General features: G+C 44.0%; 1 protein-coding gene across 5 annotated transcripts in view; it reads right to left on the reverse strand.

Moving 5' to 3' along the window:
* The window catches only part of LOC142496631 (phospholipid-transporting ATPase ABCA1-like), a 1672602-nt gene that overhangs the window by 190967 nt on the left and 1456420 nt on the right, over positions 1–25215 (reverse strand). For all 5 annotated transcript variants that reach the window (XM_075603302.1, XM_075603295.1, XM_075603331.1 and 2 more), the window contains 2 exons: positions 13332–13394; positions 12398–12504 (listed from right to left, as the gene is read on the reverse strand). In XM_075603302.1, coding sequence (XP_075459417.1) covers positions 12398–12504; positions 13332–13394 — 170 coding nt within the window. The remainder of the gene's footprint in view (positions 1–12397; positions 12505–13331; positions 13395–25215) is intronic.

Here is a 25215-nt window from a genome sequence, read left to right on the forward strand (position 1 = left end):
GTGTGGGTTGGTAAGTTTTTTCCTAAAAACCTGTCCCGGTCTGTAGACCAGTCCCAGTTTGAGAATGATTATATATGCGATATAATACCTCTGATGGAAGATCCGTTTATGTCGGAGGGCTTAACTCCCTTGCAAAAGAAATGCCGTAATGATCTGGTTTGTAAGGCTTACTGCCTCAGAGACTTAAAACAGTATCTGGCCAGTGTTTTGGCCAGTGCAAACAGTGCTTTCTCTCCTGATTCCCCTTTAACTGGGGATAAGGTGTGTCCTGTGGAACTGGTCAATGCCTGTAGTACTCTCAATGCCCTGGCTTTATCTTTGGACATTGCTGTAGTACTCCCGGACCCTTCCGCCATGGTGGCTCTCGCTCACGACACGCTGCATGTACTTTCCTTGGTATTGGTTGGTTGCTTGCTAAAACAGGATCGCCCCCTGGTCGCTAACGCCGTCCTTTGGCGGTTTCCCTCGCTTGCCAGTCCTGTCGCTAAACCGGGGGACGTATCTCCCTCTCCAGGAGATGACCAAACGGAACTATTACCAATATCTCCCAGCGTAGTAATTGCCACAGTCCCTAGCTCTGATTGTATGCCCGGGTTCCCTGACACCAATGATAGGTTTACGTTAACCCCTACCAATCAGGCCTGTGAGGTCCCCCTGGAGGATACATATGTTTCTCTACCCAACACTAATGTTCTAGTATCAGAGAATAGGTTCATTAGTTCTCCTATTTCTAGCTCAGAAGCCCTTTCTCTAGGTCTTGAGGGTTTTCCAGCTTTAACCCCTGCCGATCAGTCCTGTGAGGTTCCCCTGGAGAATACATATGTTTCACTAACCAACACTAAGGTTCTACTATCAGAGAATAAGTCCCTTAGTTCCCATATTTCTAACTCCGAATCTGTCACTCCAGGTCTTGAGGGTTTTCCAGCTTTAACCTCTGCTAGGCAGTCCTGTGTGCTTTCCTCTTCAGAGAAAGAATCCCTAAGTTCTGTTCCCAGGGTCATTTCTGTATTAACCCCTGTGGGGCAGCTCTCTGAGTTTCCTTTGGTAAATCCCTGTTCTCTGTCAGCTATGGTCACGCCCCAAGCTCCAGAGGAGAGATTCCTGGTCTCTCCTAATACAGAGAGAAGATTACCTATGTTTTACTCTCAGGCATTGTCTGCATTATCCCCTGTAAACTCTTGCTGCCTCCAAGTTAATGCCTTCGTTTTAGCCTCAGAGAATGAGTCCACAAGTCAGACAGCAGAGGTTGCATTGAGGGATTCCCATAACCGTACGGAGTTCTTAGATATTCTTTGCTATAAATCCCCTGCTTCAGCTCAAGTTTCCGCAGTTTCGTCTCCGGAGACTTCGGCTAAAGTTCTGGTTCCTGATAAATGTATTCAGGAGTCAGGTTTTTCCCTAAGCTTGGTCGCAGAGTTCCTTCTCCCGGGTATTTCACTGAACCAGCCTGTCGCCCACATAGCGGTGATCCCTGCTTCAGCGCATAGTTCCCACATTATGGAGTCTGCAGTAATTTCTGGTTTCCCAGACATTCCTTACCAAATACCTACTTCAGAGACCAGTACAGTTATGATTAACCCCCGTGTACTGTCTGAGTTCTCCTCCTCTTTAAGCTTAGGGTTAAAGGCATACAGTAGTCTGTATGTCCCTCCTGGGGTTCATATTATGTTACCAGGAATGTTTGCTGACGCACGGTTTTCTCCCAATAGTGACGCTTTTTCATATAGATTAGTAAAAAGCTTGCACACTGTTTCCCTTTTCGCTGAATTGTGTCTTACTAGTTTTGAGACTCTGAGAGGTAATGATTCTCCTTCTGATTCTGAAGCTCTTCCTACAAGGAGTATCCTGACTGGGGGTCCCCCTGATTTCTCTGTCCAGGCTAATTCTCCAGGGATCAGCATATCTGTGGTCACTCCCTTAGTACTGTCTGAGGTCACCATGCATATATTACAAGTCCTGTGGTTTAAATCTGAGCTGTTTAGCTGTCCTGCCTTTGCTGAGACCCAGTCCCTCAGTACTGTGTCTAAATATGCCCCAGCAAACATGGGGTTACTCTGGGAAGAAATTAAAGCTCCTGTCTTAAAGGGTATTTTTTCTCACATGTCCAGCAAATCTAGAACCTCAGTAATTGTTTCTAAGTCACTTATCAATACATCTGATTTTTTCTCTAATCAAACCCAGACACCCTCACTATCGGTTAGGAGTCCTGTGATCAGAGATTTTGTACTAGAAAACACACCTATTCATGTTTTTGTCAGGTTAGGTACCCCTGTGGTTAGGGTCATTGCAGTTTCGGAAAAGACTCCTTGTACTCCTAAGGTGCCTGTCATTAAGAGTTTTCATAGTTCATACTTGCTGCTTGTTGATTCTCAGGGCCCTGTCACTGAGGTACAGACTTCAGCTTCTGATGTTAGCTTCCCTCCCACCACTACCCTGGCTCTGCCTTTTTTTCAAGCTACTGATTTGAAAATCCCAAGGACTATTCCTGATTCACTGACAATACTATCTTCCTATGAAGATTTCACAGTATTGGAGAGCTCTACTGTTGTTTGCTTCTCTGCTCCTGCTAAACCATGGTTTTGTCCCTCGGAATTTTCGGTTGCCCCTGTTATTTCCTCTCAGTTGGAAATACTCTGTACGTATCCCAAGATTTCGGTCCCTATGCCTGGTTTACTGCTTGCCTTGTCACCTTCCATACCAATACCGGGAGATGCTTCCAACCAGCCTATACCCTTACTAACCATTACCTGGGAGCCTTCTAGAGGAAAAATTCCTCGCAAATTCCAACATGCAGTGGTCAGCCAAGACTTTTTCTGTTACAAAGTTCCTCCTGGGGTATTCGATCAACTATCAGGGCCGCTGATCCTAGATTCAGGTTCCTTTATTAAAGACTGGGCTTTCAGTGGGGGTTCTTCTGCCGTTTCTGCTCTGGAACTCTCTGGTTCTTCACAGCCCTGGATTTCCGAGGCGAGCCATGTACCAAGGATGTTTCTTCCATCCATCTCATATCCTAGAACTGTACTCACCAAAGAACTGATCGTTTACGGATGCCCTTTCTACCTAAAGAATTTTAGGAGCAACTCAATGTCCCCAAGGCCCATGGATGGTCCTGTCTGGCCACAGTTCTCACCGGGGGGTGGGGGTACACTAAGGACTAATCACGAGTCTCTGGAGCACGACTCTAACCCCAATCCTAGACGGTTCAGCAATAATTCCCGGTCCTCCAACTCTATGAGTGCTCATGTTCGCCCGGAGGTCTCGCGTGAAGGGGGGGGGTACTGTAAGGAATCCGCTCCACGGTTTACTGGTTGCCTTACCTTGCAGACCGGTGCAGTTCTGGAACAGCTCTCCTGAGGTTTGCTGCAGCCTGGATTCACTCACCAAAGCAATACACACTCCCTCTGGTATCTACTGCAGCTGTGCAGCCTATCACTGCAACCTATACTTGCATTCACTCATTGGAGCAGTACAGTTCACACCCCCGCCGGGGATTGGCCCGCGGGCCTTTAAGTATTGCTTTCCCATAATGCTCCCTGCCGAGCATAGTCCTTACTGGATGTCACTACCTGTTCTGCCACAAGCTCCTGCTTGTTCTCCTGTGCTGAAGCGGAGGTTCCGCCCTGCGTCCTTCAGCTTCCTTCAAGCTCCCGCTTGTTCTTCTGTGCTGAAGCGGAGGTTCCGTCCTGCGTCCTTCAGCTTCCTGTTCTCCTGTGCTGAAGCAGAGGTTTCGTCCCTGCGTCCTTCAGCCTCCTGGATTCCTGCACTGAAGCGGAGGTTTCGTCCCTGCGTCCTTCAGTCTCCTGGATTCCTGCACTGACGCGGAGGTTTCCCTGTGTATCTTCAGCTTCCTGGTTCCTGGGGCCTACTCTTTCCCTAATCTAGAGAGGCCGTGTCCTGGTTCCTGCGCTGTTACAGAGGATTCCCCAGCCGCTCAGGACTCTTGCGCTGTAGCACTGGTGCACCCGTGCAGCAAAGCGGTGTGCTACTCTGGTCTGCCTACCATCTCCTGTGACCAGTACCATGGGCCATGGTCGTCGCTCGCGCAGAGGCCAACCCCGCGCTCCTAAGCTGAAGCGGGGCTCTCCTGACTACCTGTTGCCGAACTCTTGCCTGAACAATGTTTATCCTGATGTCTCCTGTCCTGACCCTGGCTTGTACAACGACGACGCTGTCTTCTCCTTTCCTGATTCTGCTACGTATGACAACGAACTGCGCAATCCGGATCAGCCTGCGCGGTCTCAGGTCGGTGCTTTTACAACCCCACCTCAGCCTCGCGGTCCGACCCTGGTTTGTGGCGAGCAGAACCTTGACAAAAAATGTCCAATATTCACTTTTTTCATGAACCCGATAGGTGGGAAATGTACTATACAAGTGTGGAAAAAGAATATAAAATATATTGATATAGTGAGCACGTACTGCTATATGGAAGATAGAAAAATCTTTACAAGTTTAATGTTTTAGTAAAATAAAAAGTCTAATTCAAAGAGAGAATAGATGAATGTGGGGAGAGAACATCTATAGATAACAGTTACCAACAAAGGGGCCTATGCACTAAGCTCCAATAAGTCACTTATCGCCTCCTTATCGCCCAAAAAGCCTACTACTATTCAGTAACCTCCGATAAGTCAATGAAAAGAGAGCTTTTCGTCAATTTTTTTTGCCGAAAAAAATAATAATAATCGCCAAATGCGCGGAGATAAGATACTTATAATCACTTATCGGCAGCTTTTCAACCTCGTTGCATTCTAGCTTATCGAGGCTAATCGCGGCTCTAGAATTGAGCTTTCCTCTCAAAATCTTCTCACCAGGAGAAGTGGGCAAGCGGTTGGTGAGAAGCTGTCGAGAAGCGGCGAAAGGGGAAAGAAAAATAAATTATTTTTTTCTGCATCCGATTGATGCCGGAAGTCTCCGAACCTGATATCCATTAAAATCAGCACCAGATGTGATGGGAGTCGTAATGGTGTGGATTGCAGTGGTGGGCCTGGAGGGTATCCAGTATCCAGTATCCAGTGTCGGATGCTCTACAAATGCATGGAGGTTAAGCTGGTATGACAACAAAAGAAATGAATATTATAAAAGCAATGACAATTCCTTCTTTTTCTTTTTCCCCTTTTAAGTCTTTTGAGTTAATTTTCTGTATTCATTACTTTAAACACTGTAATAACAGTGATGTCATTATTGTCTCCCCATTGAATGTGTTATCCATATGATACAACTGTATGTGACTCGCAAGTAACATGTTCCCCTTTTTGTGTTTTGTACCCCACTCCCACTTTTCTTAACAAAACAAAAAAAAAAACAAATAAAGAATAAGTTTACAAAAAAAATCAGCACCAGAGACCCCCAGCATCAATCTCATGCAATAAAAATGCATTTACAGTCAACTTCATTACTTTAGAGGCTTACTGCTAAGGCAATGAAGGGGTTAATGGACAACAGCAGCTTTATTGGGGGCAGAGGGGGTGAGTAAAGTGGGTACTTGGCCCTTCACTCACCCCCTCTGCCCCCAATAACATTGCAATATGTTATAATCACCAATACACAACCCACCCCTTGTGCCCCAACATAAAACCATCATTTATTTTTTTATACACAGGATTCATACTAGAAGCCTGCGGTGGTACCCCGGCTGGTCTCCGTGGGTGTCCAGGGGCCACACTGGGGTCCACAGGTTATACCCACAGCTGTCTGGGGGTCCCCAGGTGGTCCCTGTGGGTGTCTGTGGGCCTTAAGGTGGTCCCTACGTGTGTCTTGGTGCCCCAACGGGGTCCCTGGGTGGTTTCTGCGGGTCCTTGGGTGCTCCCACGGGTGTCTGGGAGCCCTCGGGTGGATCCCACATGTGTCCGTGGACTCCACAGGTGTCCCCGGGTGGTCTCCATGGGTCCCCAGGAGTCCTTGGATGTTCCCTGTGTGTGTCGGAGGGTCCTCAGATGGTCCCCGTGGGTCCCTGGGTGGTCACTGTTGGTCACCGGGTGGTCCCGTGGGTCCCAAACTTCCTATTACCCTTGAGGTCGACGCCTCAGATGTGGGCATGGGCGCCGTTCTGTCTCAAAGGAAGAATTCCCTGTCCAGGTTGCAAATTCTCTGGCCCAATGCAACTATGATGTTGGAAACCGGGAACTCTTGGCCATGAAGCTAGCTCTCAAAGAATGGAGACACCTGCTTGAGGGCACTGAAGATCCAATAACCATCCTCACGGATCATAAGAACTTGCTTTACATTAAAGGTGCAAGCTGCCTGGGAGCCCGTCAAGCCAGATGGTCACTGTTTTTCTCTAGGTTTAATTTAATAATTTCTTACCTTCCTGGATCTAAGAATATCAAAGCTGATGCTCTATCTCGACAATTTTCCCTGGACGACAATACTGAGGATCAGCAAAACCCATTTTACCGCCCATATTTATTCTCTCGGCCACTTAATTTGGAGCGCTCAAGGACATTGTCCGTCAACAAAGCTACATCCCTCCTGGCATCTCGCCTCCACAGAACCGTCTCTTCACTTCACCCCTACATCGTAAGAAGGTTCTTGAATGGAGTCATTCGTCCAAATCTGCAGGCCATCCTGGCACCAAAAGGACCTTGGACTTCATCTCTCTCTCCTTTTGGTGGCCAGGAATGAAAAAGGACATAATTGTTTTTGTAGCTGCATGCCCTACGTGTGCCAGGACTAAAACACCCAGGATACCTCCTGCAGGTCTCCTTCAACCTCTACCTGTTCCGGATCGGCCATGGACACATTTGTCGATGGATTTCATTGTGGACTTGCCTAGTTACAAGGGTATGGACACGATTCTTGTAGTAGTGGACCGATTTTCGAAGCAGGCCCATTTCATACCCTTCAAGGGCCTGCCCAACTCTCCCAGATAAGCTGACATCTTTATCAGGGAGATTTTTCGGTTACATGGAGTACCCTTGGAAATTGTTTCAGATAGAGGATCGCAATTCATTTCTCGCTTCTGGCGCTCGTTCTGCCTCCAGCTAGTTATCGCCCTCCATTTCTCATCGGAATACCACCCACAGACCAATGGCCAAACGGAGAGGACCAACCAGTCCCTTGAACAGTATCTACGTTGCTTTACGTCGGATTCCCAAGATGACTGGGCGGAACTCTTACCTTGGACAGAATTCACCCACAATAACGCATGAAGCAGCTCTACCCTGGAGTCGCCGTTCTTCGTAAATTACGGTTTCAACCCTTCCACCTTCCTCTTGTTTTACCTTCCCCAGGGGTCGCAGCGGTGGATGACAGGATAAAAACCTTACAGGACCTGTGGAAAAAAATGCAGGTCAACATCAGGCAAGCAGTCAGTAGGCAAAAGAGTCAGGCAGATCGCCACCGCAGACCTGCTCTGGACCTTAGTCCTGGCGACAAGGTCTGGTTGTCATCCAGGAACATCAGCTGAAAGTACGCTCTAAGAAGTTCGCACCTAGATTTCTTGAATCCTTTGCGATTTCCAAAAGGTCAATCCGGTGGCGTACCGTCTTGCTCTCCCGCCTTCCATGAAAATCCCCTCTGTATTTCACTTTTCTCTTCTCAAACCGGTGGTCCAGAATGCCTTTTCAGTTCCGGTGTACCCCACCCCTCCCCTCATGGTTCAAGGACAGCCTGAATACGAGATCCAATCTATCCTTGACTCTAAGATCTACAGAGGTTCGCTACACTATCTGGTGCATTGGAGAAGTTTCGGCCCGGAGGAGAGATCCTGGATTCCGAGTCACCAGGTTCACGCAGCCAAACTGGTCCATATGTTCCACGCCAAATTTCCGGAGAAACCATTGTGGAGTCACCCGGAGGTCGCTCCTAAAGAGGGGTATTTTGAGGATTCACCATCCTGGCGGTCCTCACCCCAACAAGCCTTCCGTGATGGACACTCAGGATGTGTGGTCTCGTGGTCCCAGTACGTGCGTGCAGACTATGCGCGGCCTGATCCCCGTCCGCGGATTCGGACCCCGCCTCCCGCTCTGACGCACGATGGATGCGTTCGGTCAGCCTCCCAGCTGACGCACAGTACAAGCTCTGGTGATGGACATGACCTGAGTGGGGGTGACGCACGCTCTCGGCTCCGCCCCCTGACCTCCGTGACACGCGCGTGTCGACTGGCAATTGATCCTGCCCCCTCTTACACTAAGGTTACTCAGAATCGACGTGCGAGTGACGCGTGCTCCAGGCACCACCCCCAGATGTCCGTGACGCACGCAGGACAGCGCGTGAGCAGTTCCACCCCTATTCCACCCCTATTCCCGATTAGACTGCATCATAGGGCACACCTGTGTGCACCAGCAGCCTATTGGTGGTTACTTCCTGGTTCCATCCTTGCTGGCTATTGGAGGCTCCACCTTTATATACCTTCAGGCTGCTCTAATTCCTTGCTGAGCATAGTCAAGTGTGACGCCATGCCTTGCTGCATTCTTGTTCCTGAGACCTTGCATTGCCTTGTCTGCCTGTTAACTTCTTGTTGCCTGTACCCTGCTAGTACCTTGGACTCTGCTTCTCTCCACTCCTGATTCGGCTTGTACGACCATTCTCCTGTCTCCAGTCCTGACCTTGGCTAAGTACTCCAATGATCCGATATTCTCCTATCCTGAACCTGGCTACGTACCCCGACAATCCGCTACTCTCCAATCCTGAACCTGGCTACGCACTCTGACAATCCGCAACTCTCCGCTCCTGAACCTGGCAAGTACTTTAACTATTCTCCAATCTGTAATCCTGACCTAGCTTGAACGACTACTCTATATCCTAGACGCGCCCGCATGGCTACGGGTCGGTGTTAACCAATTCCCTACCTCAGCACCGCGGTCGCTCTTCGTTTGTGGTGAGCTTCGCATTACAGGAATAGCGCTATCCCGTGAACTGTTTGTGTACTTGTTGATATACCTGCCTGGGGCTCCAGCACCCGGGTGCTGCTGAATAGCAAAACGGGGATTTGCTGATCCAGCGACGTTGACGTCCGAGAGGGCATCCGCCTCTGCATTGGGTGAACTCCTGTTGGAGGGTCTCACCTTTAAGAGTCTATAATGTGTCTGGTCCCAGACAACAGGCCGCAATTCACCGCGTAGCGTTCTGCTGCTTATGCCTATCACTGAGAAGCTACTGGAGAAATGTCCCTATCTAAGGGCTTTTCCCTGTAGCAGCCACAATCTACACGTGAGTGGGGCCTAACTGGGATCTAAGGGGCAATCTAGGCCTAGTCTGGGAGTCACTAAGACCTAGACTCTACCTACCCATTCTGTGTCCTGGCTTCAACTGCCCCTCAAACTCTAAGCGTACCAAATGTATCAATCCTCTCCTTAGAGGATCCGGGGAACCCTATTGGTTAAAACTGCTCTCATGGGTATATGCCCCAAAGTACTCTGTCGAGTGTAGTTCCACTGCGGAGCCTTGTATAAGATTGCCGCCGTTCTCTCATCCACTCTGCACATGCGTGCCTATCTCTAATGGTCACCCTGCTCGGGATTCTCCTGCGCATGCACAAGCTTCTTCTGTGCAAGCGGGCAATTAGAAATGGCGGCACCTTGCCTTGGAGTCCGCTGCGGAGCTCACAGATACCGCTCTCTCTCCCACTACTGACCGTAGCCCCTGCACCCACTACCGAACCCACATACTGCACAGGCGGCACCTGCTTGCTCCCATAGCCAACCTGCCCCCTTCCCCATCTGGCACGGAGGTAAGGGTGATCGGCTACACAAGCTAGGGCTAATGAGACAAAATTGGGGGGTGGTGACCTTAACTCCCTCATTACTTTAGTGGTTAGCCACTAAATGAGGGGGGGCGGGTTATTAATGTATTTTAATATTGTTAATGTTTTATTTTATTATTATTATAGTGTAGCTTAATATTGATTGCCAAAGTGGCTATCTAGGCTCTCAATTATTTATTCATGGTGACAATAAATTATTTTATGTTTACAATGTAGTTAAATGTTCGTTTTTTTGTGGTAAATGTGTGTATTTTATTTTGGTTAATGCTCACAACCACTATTGGCCACATTTGAATAATAGGGGTATTGGACTACCCCTAGGGGTACTAGGGGTCTAGTGGGGGGTGGGTATGTTTATTTGGGGCTAGGGAAGGTGGATGGAAGGAAGGATTACCCGCTTCATTACTTTAGTGGTTAGCCACTTTTTTTATTACTGTGTTTTTAACATAGGTTTGAAGCAGGGGGTTTCTGGAGCCGAACCCCATTATTTCAGTTCCAGGAACCCCTTGCTTACCGAGATACAGGCCTCTGTAGGAGGTGCCGGTATCTTGGCACTGTTTAAATGTCCCGGTCATGTGGGTCGTGACGTGGGAGATTTAAACTTGCAGGAGATACCGAAACCCTCTATGAAGGTCTGACCACCAGAAATCTGGGGTCCCTTGACCTGAAATTTATGGGGTTCAGCTCCGGAGACCCCAGCTTCAAATATAACTTTTTAAATAATAAAAAGCGAGAGTGCGCTGCTCATCTGAAAGGTGAGTAGTGGTATTCTCTCCCCAGCTGATGGCCCATCAAGCAAAGTATTAACGCTGTGGGGTCCCATTCAAAAGCATTGAACCATGCAGCATTATCCCTTCAGGGTCGCACGCCTTACTGCCTTCTTGGCCATGGGGAGTCTGCAATCGGGTCGTGTTTGTAAGCATTTTTCTCATGGTCAATTTCTCCTCCAAAATTGCCTAATCCTACATGTGTGTCTGTAAGATGAGAACAAACTTCTGAGAGGCTCTGGCTCTTGAGCCCCACCCTGTCCCTAGCTGTCCACCAATTGTAATGTATCTACTGTAGTACTGTAACTGCTCAGTCAATCATATTGCAGGACTACATTTTCAATAATTGTGCATGAGTTGAATTACATTAAATATCCCTGAGCAAAGTGAAAGATTACAGGAGAATGGACCGATCTGCATCTTACTGTAGCTACAGTAATCACTTGTCTGTGTGCATATTGTATTTATGCACATATTGTTTTTTAATACTTTTACACGACAGTTTGAACTGCAGCTTTAAACTTAATAGTGTACTGTATAGTGTATAGTATACTGTAGTACATTATATTTACCTTCATTATAAACTTTGCCAAATGGTTGGAGATGAGTCACTGTCACCCCGTAGTCTGCATTATAGTTGACAGGTGACAGTTGGCCTGCTACACCTGTAATTGACAGCTGATGAAGCTGGAAATCTTTTTGGTACACGCACACTTGCTGATACCTCTATGTGAAATCAGGCTCAGGCTTAAAATTTTGCAGGTATTCCAGCGGGGACAGGTAGCAAGGATAGCCATTCACCAGGTTTTCACTGACGGTCGGACCATTATTGTAAGCTGGTGCTGGTACTGGCACTGTTGCTGGCACATTGCTGGATTGGGATTGACGAATCTTATATGGATTAAACCTGACCTTTCTCCTTTTGCAGTTGCCATGGTCAAACATACTGCAAAAATCTGGAACAACACCACAATACCCTCTTCTATCTCCGGGTGCAGGGTCGATGCGAAAAAAACACTGATCGTTACTTATGGTTTGTCTTATCGAACGCTTTCACCCACAAACGTCAGGTGAAAATTTGTAAAAATCATAGTTCAAATGAAATATTCATATATTTCTGCTACTGTTGCCATGTTATCTGCTGCAGCATATATTGCAGAACATATTAAAAATGTATAACTACAGTCAGGTTTTTTATATGTGTACAGTGCACACATGTGTCCAGTCCAGTCAAGAATTGTGTATGGATACTGTAGGAATGTAGAAAAAAGCACAGAGCATTGAATTTTATAAGTTTTTATTAGGAAACGCCTACATCTGATAACGTCTTCAGCGTCTTCAAGGACCAAGGTCGATTCACAATGGACCACTGTGATAGTTTTGGTTTTTATCTGGTTTTTAAACACCTGCAAATTGACACAGTAGCACAGTACTGTACACATTACAATTCATTAATTTCTGCCACCTGGTGGATACACGAAGAATTGCACCAAAAGAAATCCGAAACCATGAAATTAAACAAATCCACTGCGGTAAACACCGGGGTGCCTGGCATGCCGGCAGCGTGAATGCCGCGTGAATGCCGCGTGAATACCGCATGGAGTACAGCAGCAGACACAAAAATGGCTCCGTGATTTGTTCGAATAACGGCCACTGCATCTGTAGACCCTTATGTGTAGTATTTATGAGGTAATTGAAATTGAGATTGTAAAAATTCACTACTTGTCTATAGCATATTAAATAAAGTTTTGTGCTCATAAAATATAATATTGATGTATATATTTAAATGTACATATTGCAAATGTCTATAAAACTAACTGAAATAACAAAATAAATAATTCCTAAATAACTTTTTTTTTAATTTAAAATAATAAATCTGTTTGCTTTCTAATAAATGACTGTTAAGAATTAAACAATGGGGGCCATTTACCTGTATCCATTTATGAACACATTTCCACCAGTAATAGATATATCCCCTGTTAGCATTTTGAAGGTAGTTGTCTTCCCAGCTCCATTTATTCCCAGCAGACCAAAACACTGTAACAATAAATGTATGCACATGCTTACAGAATATGTTATCAGCCATTCAATAATATTTACATTGTTAAATATTTACACATTTTGTCAGAGGGATGTTGAACTAAGTCTATGCTAATTTAAATCAAAACAATATGCTTTTTTACAGAAAAAAATATATTAAATATGTGTGTACTTCACTTTTCTCAGCATGTCTTTATTTGCCTCAGTGGTTAATTTATTCATGTGTCTTTCAAATGGAAAATATTAGTCTGTTGTAAAATTTCTTTCTTCCTCCGTATTTTTCTGTTGCATTTTAAAACTTTAAAACAATATTTCTATTTCTTTTTTTAAAACCCTCTTTTTATAAGTATATTGTGAAGGGTTATTTATTTATTATTGTTTTCTTTAATCTTGGGTACAAAGCGCACATCTGATCCGGTAACTACGTTGCCAATAACTTTGTTAGAACTATACTAAAAAGTAATGGAATATATAGCAATGAACAAGAAGTTTTATTGCAGAAGTAATAGATTTTTTTTACAACTCAATAATATTAAACACATTTCTCCATAAGATTTGTATACGGTATGTGAAGGTTTACATTGTAAAGTAAAACAAAATTAGTGATCCATACTCTAGGTCCTCACTAAATTTTATTTTTCTGAAAACATAAAGCACAATATGTTTGATAAAAATGTTAAATACATGTTGATGTAGTACTTGATGTAAAAACATTTTTATGTAGTCCACATTGAAATATTAAGGCAATCAAGTCAGTCACCTACAAAACATACGGCAAAATAAAATATGTAAAATTTGTCAGGTTTATTCATAAACATTCCTACCTCAGCTGGAGGAACTCCTACACAGATTCTATTAACAGCAGGTTTCTCCTTTCCTCTGTAAACCTGATAAATATTAATCACAAGAAATGAACAAAGATCAGCCAAAACAGTATAAAATTATCATTGTGCTTGTTGAACAATGCAACATTGGTTAACAACCACTCTAGAATTATGGATGATTTATGAAACTCTAGTACAGTAATGAACTAGCCTGAAAGATATTTTTAATAGCTCTTTGCTTCGTTACTCTAATAGAATTGTTTTTTTTTTCATTAAAAGTGAGTATTCTACTTTTAACAACTCTGAATGCATTTGTAAACATGTTTAAAAAATTCTCACTCTACCAAAAAGAAGTACAAGACTAGCTCAGATCTCTCACTAAAAACAACAGGTTTAATGATTACCTAAAAAAGCACTGCATAATTGCATTTCTATCTTTCTTATTTCCACTACTGCACATATTCAATCATCCTATAAATTACTCATATAGTCATTAAAAATATAGATAAGCTATTGTTTACAAACGATCATTAATACAAATAAATTGAGCAGTAAATCACCAAATCTCTCAAATTTGCTAACTAATCATGCAATTTCGCACCTTACCATGCACTTACATCAGATGTAACAACCTCTATTCTAAGGCTACGTCCATAGAGGGGGGAGCAATGCTGAACCGCGCTGACACTGAGGCTCGCCTGCTGAAGCCTGTGCGATTTCATGCACATGCATGCGAGCCAGCGTGCGCGATCGGGAGGCAGGGGGAGGCGGGGCAGTTACGTCGCTGGGCCAATAGCCTGCGACGCACCGACATCAACGTCACGGTGCCACAACGTTGACGCTGCTGTGCTGAGATTGGAAGTTTTCAGCCGACAGCGCGCTGAAAAACAACTTTGGCTGTCGGCTGAAAAATCCAACTACTCAGCACGCCTGCGGATGCTCGCGTGAGCCCCCTCTAAAGACATCCTCATTGAGGATGCCGGGGCTCAGCGCGGAGCGTCCGCACAGGTGAGCGCTGCCTGTCCTTCCATGGACGCAGAAAAAAACACATAAAAGGGGGAGCAAGGGATTAGATAGTCAATAATAATAAATATGAATATATATGCAATCTCGACCAGTGTGGGTAGGGAAAATAGCACAAATATATGATCTTACTACTCACACGGCCATGTGTAAGTAAATACACAACAGAGGTATCTTTACTTGTCTTTATCTTGTCTTGTCTTTGTCTGTTCTTGTCTTTGCTTTGGACTCTTCTATGGAAATCCTTGTCCAGATGGTCCTTGGATCCTCCAAATATCATATACACAATGTGTGGGGAGACGGGCATGTGTAAGTACATACACAACTAGGGGTTTCTGTTCCTTTAAAGTGGATCCAGAGATCTATACAGTATCCCTTTAGTAATGATATTCCTCCAGGTGCCAGACACAGCTCACACCCACGTGATCCCAATAAGATGTATATGAGATGTGTTCAATAGTGGATAAAAGTGCATTTATTCACACATGTATAACAACAAAACTCACATGTACAACAGCCCAAATCAGCAACACCACTGATCGTGTGCAATGCAGCATATAGAATCCTAGACGCCACGTCCGGAATACAGGATCATGCAGGAGATCTTTGAACACAGCACACTCGGTCAGCTATGAAGGCTTCAATGGGACAAACTTCCTTCAGTGTATGAGCAACATGTTTTGCCAATGCCACGGCTTCATCAGGCTCTGTGATCAAAGAGTAGGGATAGAGATCTCTGGATCCACTTTAAAGGAACAGAAATCCCTCATTGTGTATGTACTTACAGATGCCCGTCTCCCCACACATTGTTTATATGATATTGGGAGGATCCGAGGACCATCTGGACAAGGATTTCCATAGAAAAGTCAAAAGCAAACACAAGTAAAGACAAAGACAAGACAAGATAAAGACAAGTAAAGATACCTCTGTTGTGTATTTACTTACACATGGCTGTGTGAGTAGTAAGATCATATATTTGTGCTATTTTCCCTACCCCCAATGGTCGAGATTGCATATATATATTCATATTTATTATTATTGACTATCTAATCCCTTGCTCCCCCTTTTATGTGTTTTTTCTGTATGTACTAAGGGTCTTAGATAGATCCTATTGGGGTTGCTGCAGACTGGGATCTACATTCTAGCCCTCATTCTCCCTTTTGAAAGGGGAGGGCAGCTACATTCGTAGTTACGGTAATATTGTGTTATTTTCTTTTCTTTCTGATTTAGTTCATTCTGATTTAGCCCTTTAGTGCCCGAGTTCTTTTTGTTTTACTTCCATGGACACAGCCTCAGGGTTACAACCCCAATGTGCTAATACTGTATGTACAGTATAAACATGTAAGTGAGAGCATAGTTGAAAAGAGATGATTATATGAACAAGTGTGAGAGATAACTGTGTGTCTATCAGTCTTTGTTAGAGTGACTTCTTTTTTTTTAATTGTTTTTGAGTGCTGCCTTTCAGTGTATCTTCATATCATTAACTGTGCCCTCAACATATTGCATGTAATATGCCACCATTATGTATACAACAATGTATAAATATTATGAAAAAGAGGTTGTCAAGGCAATATGAAGTAATATAGAGCTTCTTATAACGGAGTACACAGACAGATATACTATAAGGGTAGGTTTACAAGATTTTCAAAATTATTTATACAACAAATATCATCACTTAAAAATAAATATTATAATGGTATTTGTCTAACAGCATCCTACTTATTCTGTATTATTGATTTATTTTGGTTTCCAAACATACCAAACACTTGAGTGTAGCAAAATGATGGTTCGCTTTATATTAATAAATTGTACAAATTCATTTACCAATTGTACACCGGGACACTTAATGAAAATCCTGGACTGTCCCGGCTAAAACGAGACTTATGATCACCCTACTGCACATATTGGACAGTGCAGGGAAATGCACTGCTGTGCTGAGAAAAAAAGACAAAGGAGAATTGTGCTCCACCCTGGAGCAAAAAAGATCTGAAAAGAAACATACAGACTGCTACCAGATTAGTGTTTTTCAGGATGCCCCATTATATATATATATATATTTTATTATTTACAATTAGTAAATTTTTTGAATTGCATGCTGTGTTTTTTTTCCCAACATCTGTTCTGCTCCCCATCTTTAGCAAGTGATGCATTTGTGAAATATAGTAATAAGAAGGATTCTATTCCTGCCTAATCACATTTGCCAGTCTTAAGCCCCTATATAGCTTATGTATGAGCTAACATACCATCTTAACAACTATCCCATACATTATAGAACATACATATTAGGAGTGGCCCAGTGAGTGAAGACACAACTGTAACTCTGAAAACATTAAACACTGACTTTAAAGCAGGGGAACCCAGATCAAATCCAAGTGTGAACTACTCGTAAAAAGTCTATATATCTCCATCTGCTTCAGGCATCAAACTCAGGGTTAGATCCTCAGAAGTACACTAAATGAGGGCAAATAACATTATGTTACCTAATTAGGTAACAGACTTTATTTTTCCTTAATTTAATGGGGATTCTCAAATCTGATCATAAAGTCAGGTGCAGTCCCCGGGGAAGGTCCTATTGCTGGGACCGAAACGTTGAAGCATGTGTGCTTTGTTTGTGTTTTAATACACTTATTTGGTTATCAATTTTTGAGTGCTGCTTTGGATTCCATCTTGGTGGGAATCGCGGTATTGTATATATATATATATACACACCGAAAGAGAGACGGTTGCATGAATACAAATTTATGCAACTGTTCGGGACACTTAGCAGTGGCCTAAACAGAGATCGAAATTTTATGAGTCATTACTGACACAAGTGAACTCTCTTCCCATGAGCGCTAAAGGCCATGTCTGTACATACTGTGCTATATGTATGCACACACAGCTGTCTCTCACACATACTAATACCTCTTGTTTTTCCATCCCTATACACCAATAGGGACCACAAAGTATCCACACACACTTTTAGTTGTGCTACAAACTCTCACATTTCCACACCCACCCACACCATTTATATCCACTCCCACTCCACACACACCTTTTGTAAAGCACTGTATATACTGTGGGCTCTCCATTCATTTTTATTCACACTGATACACATACACACTCTTTCATCACTTGCTTCAGGAACCTTTTGACACCTCTAGCCATAAAAAACATCCACACCGGGGGAAGGACCAGCACAGATAACATTCCAAGAGACACTGTTTATAGTATACCTTTTGCTTGCTTCATTCATTGTAACATCGCCGGAAAAAGAGATCAGTGTATCTCGAAAGCTCGCACAAATAAATGCATTTCGTTAGTCACAGAACGGTATCATCTATTTATTTTTTGATTATTGAAGCTCGGCTAACACGGTACTGATACCTCTACATGTATATATGTATAGTTGAAAAAGATTTCACAGACACTCCAATATAGTATCCTGAATGGGCTGGTGCATAGCCCATAAAGATAACAAAAACATACATTACCAGAAACTGGCAAAAAGGAGACAGCACCCAGGCAGGTAAATTCAGTAAGTGTATTAAATACACTTACTGAATTTACCTGCCTGAGTGCTGTCTCCTTTTTGCCAGTTTCTGGTAATGTATGTTTATATATATATATATATATATATATATATATATATATATATATATATATATATATATATATATATATATATATATATATATATATATATATGTAACCCTTATTCTCCCCCTTCCCCCAGACTCATTGGTGGTGTCTAGGGTGCGTGATGGCAGATTACATGCGTCGTGGTGGTGCATACCTGTGAGGAACAGGAGGGCCTGAGCTTCCCGCGATGTTTTTGGGGAGCCAGGGCCAGGCTTCTGGGGTGGTAGCCTCCATGATCTCTTAGTGGTGCAGCGCCTCCATCTTCTATACTCCCAGGACTATGGGACAGGACCTGTATAGAATAACCCCCTCGGTCCCAGGGTAATGCTTCCAACTCACACACTTTGGTCTTTGGTAAAAAGGATTGTCTCTTTATTGGCAGATCAGCGACTCCCAAATGCAGTAGCTTCCAGCAGCCACAGTAACCACAGCAAAGCCTTGTTAAATACTCCGCTCTCCTCCCTTACAGACCTTTCCTCCTCTCCTTCCCTCCAAGTCTCTCCTCCGACAGGATGGTCTGGGCTGGGGCTTCAATAACCCGCTGCCCACCTCTGAGGTTATCCTCGCGGTGGGGATTGGATTCTCCCCATCACCCCAGGCAGGGGGTGAGGGGCATTGGTACCCCAGGTCTATAATGCTATCAGCTCTACTCAAAGTGGCTGAGTCTCTCCACTCCTCTCTCTGCTCCTGCACGGCGGCGCAGGTGAGACCGCCTGTCTCCTCCAACTCCTTGGACCGATCAGTAGGACGCACTACTCAGACAGACCTACAGCAGACTCGTCAGTTACAGGAGTTGGCTGCTAAATATAGAGCTAGCCCCACCTTTCGTGATGTCAGAAGAACCTCCCCTCTTGCTCACGCCTGCAGCAGAGTCCAGGCCTGCATCTATCAGGGCAGGGCTATGAAGGGGGTGTAACGATGCGCGGAACACGCCCTCTATGGCGTGTCCCTTCCTTACCTGTTTACTTCTGATCGCCGCCCTCTAGCTGCGAGTCAAGATGCTGTGTCTTTAAGGATTCTGAAGCAAGCAACGCCATCTTGCTTTCTGGCAAACCCTGCCCTCTTCCTCCTGACAGGAAGTAAGCCTCTCTTTGACTTTCTCTCTGCTATTAGTCTTTTGCTGCCTGCCCTGGTGCCTGCTGGTATTCATCGCATACTGTTCTTGTCTGGACCTCCTTGGGACCTTTACTTATCTCCTGCGGATTCCGGAAGACTGGGACAGTCTCTCTTATACTACTGAGGTTAGTTTATCGTCGGGTAGTGTAGGTACCTGCTAAGTAGGGTTCACCTTGACGTGCTAGCAGGCTTATAATTCCTTGGCCAATGGATTAGACTAAGAACCCTTATGTTTATTTAGTTTCGCTGCACCTTGCTGTTTTTGTTACTATGCCTTTAAGAAGTCCGGATGTTCTCCAAGAAGCAATCCTTCTCTGGATGTTAGCTTGTGCTCTGGACTCCATGCCCATGTTAATGGTTTCCGTTTCCAGACTCCCGTGCTGAAGTGTTGGCTTCCTGCAACCCCCGCGTTGGTGCATGAGAACGCGCGCACTCCCGCTCTGCTGTCAGAGCATGCGCGCACATGCAGCTGGATCACTCGTGTCTCTGAGTAGGCACCGCACCTCTGTACGTGTCACGCATTCTCATGCTCGTGGCGCGGTCACGTGACTACGTGCGCCGATCCCAAGCTGCGCGGCAACTTACTCCCTTTGTATCCCCTACGGCCTCCCCACCTTGCTAACGGGTCCCTCCCCTTTCTTCCCTGCGCTTGTGAGGAGAGCACAAGCGTGACATTATGCTCGGCCAAACAAACGGACCCCCAGAGGTGGCCCCGCCTTCCTCCATGTTCCATGCCATGTTCGTGTCCATGTTCCTAGTTCCTGGTTCCTGTGCCCCTGTATCGTTTGGAGATCCAAGCGTTGGTGAAAGTCCACTGCACACCTTCCCTACGCGTTTCGTCAGATTAACTGACTTCTTCAGGGGATGGGCTCTGGGTGTGTGGTGTCTCATATTATATACCTCCCCGAGTCCAATTAGCTTAATTAGTTAATAGGCAAAACAGTGTGTTGGCAATCTACATTGTAAGTAGAACAAATTATGTACACATGTGAACACCCAATCCTGAATCTACATTATTGGATACTTGCCAACACACAATGATGAAAATAGAAAATAATAAATGACAGTTATACAATAAAATTATTAAAACAAACTTGTAGTTGATGTCCTTATCTATTTTTTAGTTGTGTGGACTACAAGGGTATGTCTAAAGATATCAAAAGGATATACTGTAATTGCCAACACACATTAATATGAATGACATTAATAACAAATATACATTTCAATTGTTAAAACAAACTTACGGACTATAAGGGTATATCTAAAGATATCCTAAATACCCCAATAAATCTAATAATCTAATAATAATCTAATAATAATACCAATTTCTTCTGTATACTAATAGATTCATTGGGGTATTTAGGATATCTTTAGATATACCCTTATAGGTATATAATAGGTATATAATATGAGACACCACACACCCAGAGCCCAACCCCTGAAGAAGTCAGTTAATCTGACGAAACGCGTAGGGAAGGTGTGCAGTGGACTTTCACCAACGCTTGCAATTGAACTGCTTTGAATCTATACCGGTCCGGTATCCAGCATGATTCCCGTGACATCATCCGCTGGTCCGCGGCATCTACCGTCCCCGGTGGGAACCAAAGATCAACTGGTGGTGTGTACCCGGTGAGAGACCATCGCGGAGTGCCTGATACGTCAGTTCCTGCAGGCAGTGAACAACGGAGGCAGAATTCTGTTCCAGTGGAGTCACGGAGGGATTACAGCAGCAAAGCAGCGTTTCCTGTTCCTAGGAGCATGAGTATATCTCATACAATGCTTTTAATTGTTTTATGTTTGTGAGTTTATTTTTATTGAGATTTTTGGGAATTAAATATATCGATTTTTGCACAGTAATGCACTAGGATTTGGCGCTTTTTTTTTTTCTTTTATCTTTCTATGCAGGTGGAAAGGGAAGTGGTTGTGCCCTTTTAAAGAAGCTGCCTGTCGGTCCTAATTTTGCTACTGTTACTCCCCAATCATTGGACTTATTTGTGGGACTCTATAGGACTATCTGCATTGAGCAGATCAAGGAAAGTTCACAGCACCACACACATTTTTTTGTTTAAATTGTATTTTTTAGCTGTTTTTATTAGACATCCATTATGCACTATTGGTATATTAATTTCATTTTATAAGGATATATTATATTAATATAATTATTGTTATTATATTTTTTTATATAATCATTATCTATCATTAGTCTATATTTAGATTTCCTACATTTCTGGCTATTCACACACGAGCGCAGACCTTAATTGTATATATTGCTAATATATATATATATATATATATATATATATATATATATATATATATATATATATATATATATATATATATTTATATATTTATTTATATATATATATATATATTTATATATATTACACACATATCTCCTGTATAACTCTATAAGTCGCTTATAACAGTTTCCATTGACATGGGCCAACTTTAAATGCTATGCTAACCCCTAGCTATGCATTCCCCATCATGTACTAACATTAATGGAGGTCTGTTATGCCGGTGCTGCCCGCAGACCAGACCCGTCCCCTGTGCTGAGGTGGGACGTAGGGATACACGCACCCACAGCAAAGGGAGCGCGTCCGGAGTGTGGTGTTAGTGTTGCCAGGCCAGGTATAGTAATGAAGACAATACTTGCCGGTACCGGTAGAGAGGAGTAGTATTTGCCGTTGCCAAGATCAAGGATAGGAGAGTTGCGGATGACCAAAGGTATAAGCCGTGTTACAGGGATGCCAGAAGTCACGAAGTCCAAGTAGAGCCGAAGTCGAGAGCCAGAGGGGGTAGTCGTCCAATCTGCGTCAATACCTGAGGAGTCACTGAGAGAGTAGTCAAATGCTTCCATACAGAACTATGTGGAGCGACGAGTGATGGGAAGCACAGGCATAATAAAGCTGGGCAGGCCAATGGGAAAAGGGGGCAGGCCTGGAGGACTGCAAGGAGTCCTCCCTGATAGGAGGGAGGTGTTACAGCCCAGCTGAGTGTAATCATTGATTTGCATGGAACTGTGTGATGCTTGGGGGCAACGCCTCACTGCAGGAGCAGTGGTTAAAAGTGCTCTGTTAGGCGTGTGCTCTGTAAGCTGGGAATGCATGCACATAACGTCTGAGGCTGGCGTGCGTGTAGGTGTGCGTGCAGGAGGGCGTGGGCGCGCCCGGCGCTGAGCAGAGGAATCGCCGAGGGGAGTGATCCTGCGACGGCGGCAGGGGCGAGGAGTCATGGAGGACGGTAAGGCAGGATTGTTTTGTGGGTCCAGGGGCTCCCTGCGGAGAGGGGGTGCTCTGTGTGGGAAGCGAGAAGAACGCCGATTCCTGACAAGGTCTGAGGATCTCCAGGGTTAGATAAATTGCCCATTACCATATGACTTAAAAATGAGTAAGTCTAAGGTCTTTTAAAATGTAAGGATCCGTTATTTTTAAGGAAAATGCCAGTACATCGCTGCACTAAGCACCTTTGGGATTTTATGTGTTACGGAAATTGATACATTAAATAGAGATAGCGAAACGTTAAAAAATAAACAACCTTCAGAATACCCCATAAATTGTAAGCTGTAAAATTTGATGTATAGCTCGCTAGTTTGTAATTGTGAAGCAAATTAAGTCCTTTTGGGAAAAATACTGTATGATACAGTATTTTAAATAAAGTTGTTTATAGAAAAGGTGTACAATTTCTTGAAGGTCAGAATACAAAAGTTGCTGTATGCTATGTGACATAGTCCCAGAATATTAGGCAGCGGTCTGTCTGATATTAAGGCAGAAAGTGGAAAAAAGGGAAAAAATTATCCATTCCACAGTTTCACATTTGCCGAGACTGTTGGATAGAAACTCCAGGCCAGAGATTAATGGTGCTGGTTTCCCTCACCTGCTCTCCTAATTACTAGGACAGGTATTTACATGTGCGCCAACGAGTATTCTAACACTTGCCTTAAACTTGCATTGGAAAATCTGGGTTTATCACCAACAAGACCCAGGTACATGCTGAGTACATGCTTTAACATTTCACACATTTCTGCAGAGACTAATGGCCCATCGGATTAACACAGCAGGGGTTCCTGGCAGTCCCATTCAGTTTGAATGGGACAGCCAGGGACCCCCGCTGTTAATCCGATGGGCCATTAGTCTGTCTGCAGAAATGTGTGAAATGTTGCAGCAATTACCCAGCATATAACCAGTATGTACCTGGGTCTTTTTGGTGATTGCCCCTGATTTGTTTTGGAATAATCGTCGGCACTACAGTAGAGCAAAGAGGGTTGCTTTTTCATTCTCTCACCTAAAGCCTGATGGCTGGGGCTATCGCAGCTCCCCTGCATCCAGTTTGGGGAGGACGCCCTATTCACATACTGCAGCATTTGAGGATCTAATGGGACGCTGTCCCAAGCTCACAGTTAAGGACTCAATGTTATTCTATCTATGTGTTATTTATACGTTGGTACCTGGCTTAGCCAACCTATATTGCAGATAGGGATATGCATGGGAGTTAGACTCCTGACAGGAGTGTCACAGTAACTTATGACAAGATATAACAAACACCAAATATCTGGGTTGAACTGAACGAGGCTTAGATATAATAAAATATATTTATTCCTTAAAGAGGTGAACACAGCAATATAGTACAATTAACAGGCAAGAAGGTAACACGTACTTAGGGTTGGGGAATGGAGAAGTATCAGCTAGCAATTCTCCAGCAATCCGGTGACATTCAAGGTAAAATCAGAAGAACAACAGAACTGTAGGGTTGACACAGTTTATATACCTTTGTAACCTTATTCTTAACATTGAATACAGACTATTGGTGAACAATTATCTGTATCCAATTCCTAACGTGGAAACACAGTTTAACCCATGCCCCCCAGCTAGTTAGCCCATGCGTACTGGGACTCTGAGGGTCTTATTTCTGTAGCCCCATAATTAAATCAGGGGCAATGACCAGTCTACCAGATGAAGTATCTGGCAGGATCTTCATTGTTTGTAGGTGTAGAAATAACACTTACAAACCACTCCAGTTTGATGCTTCTTTGCCCTCAAGTAAACAGTTAGTGGCAGAGTCTTTTGATCAGTATTTGGTTCCTAGTGTAAATAATAAGGGCAGTTAACTTTTGATCACAGGGCTTATGCTAAATCATCCGGCTGCCCTTCCTGACCTATTAGCATTGCAGATGGAGTCTGCATTTTCAGAGCAGATCCAAAATACCATATAAACTTTAATATCTTCACATATTAATAAGTTCCGTTCTGGTGGGCCCAGTGGGTCGAAATTTGCCAGTTTTTAATGCCTACAGTGACTCTACATATTGGCCAAACTTCAACTCTCTGCGACCTCCAGAACCAGAGATACAGAAATGCACTTTAAAACATTTTTAAAATACAGGATTATAATGAAACATGGGAACAGGGGAACATACATTTTCCTGACATGACAAGGTGTAAGCCACTTTCCTGGACCGCAGTCCAGTTAACCCCTTGCCTCCCTGGTGAGGTCAGGGGGTGGCCATATGGGGTGCAACCCCTTTAATACCGGGCCAACCCCCCTCTCCCTCTACAAGGAGTATATGGGTATATGGAGAAATGGGTGCTCAAGAGATGGTGGAACTTCAAGTATAAGTGTCCAAAATAATTACGCAGGACTGACGGGCAGAATAAATGACGGAGTGGGTATAAAGACTGTGATGTGTGAGTCACTAAATCACTCGTCTCCTGAAGGTAACAAATTGGAGTGCTAAAAAACACCCTAAAGTAACCTCATTGGATACCTCATGGTGTAATAATAGTACTCATCTATAAAGATCACAATGATAAATACAATGAATCTTACCCACTCTGTCTATCCTTGAAAGTCCTGCTTGATATATCCAGATGGCGTGCAATCTGCATGAAGTAGTCCAGTGAGAAAAGCAAAGAGCAAAAACAGAGCACTGCCAGGGAGTCAGGTGGTAGAAAAAATACTAGTATACTCCTTGATAAAGGACCCCTATGGTCCGAAACGCGTAGGAGTTTTTGTCTCACCCTTTAGGGGTTATGTTTGTGAGTGCTACTGAATAAATAGATTTTTATTTTTTCTACCACCTGACTCCCTGGCAGTGCTGTTTTTGCTCTTTGCTTTCCTCCTG

This window comes from Ascaphus truei, chromosome 1, assembly GCF_040206685.1.
Source record: "Ascaphus truei isolate aAscTru1 chromosome 1, aAscTru1.hap1, whole genome shotgun sequence".
Classification (NCBI taxonomy): Eukaryota; Metazoa; Chordata; class Amphibia; order Anura; family Ascaphidae; genus Ascaphus; species Ascaphus truei.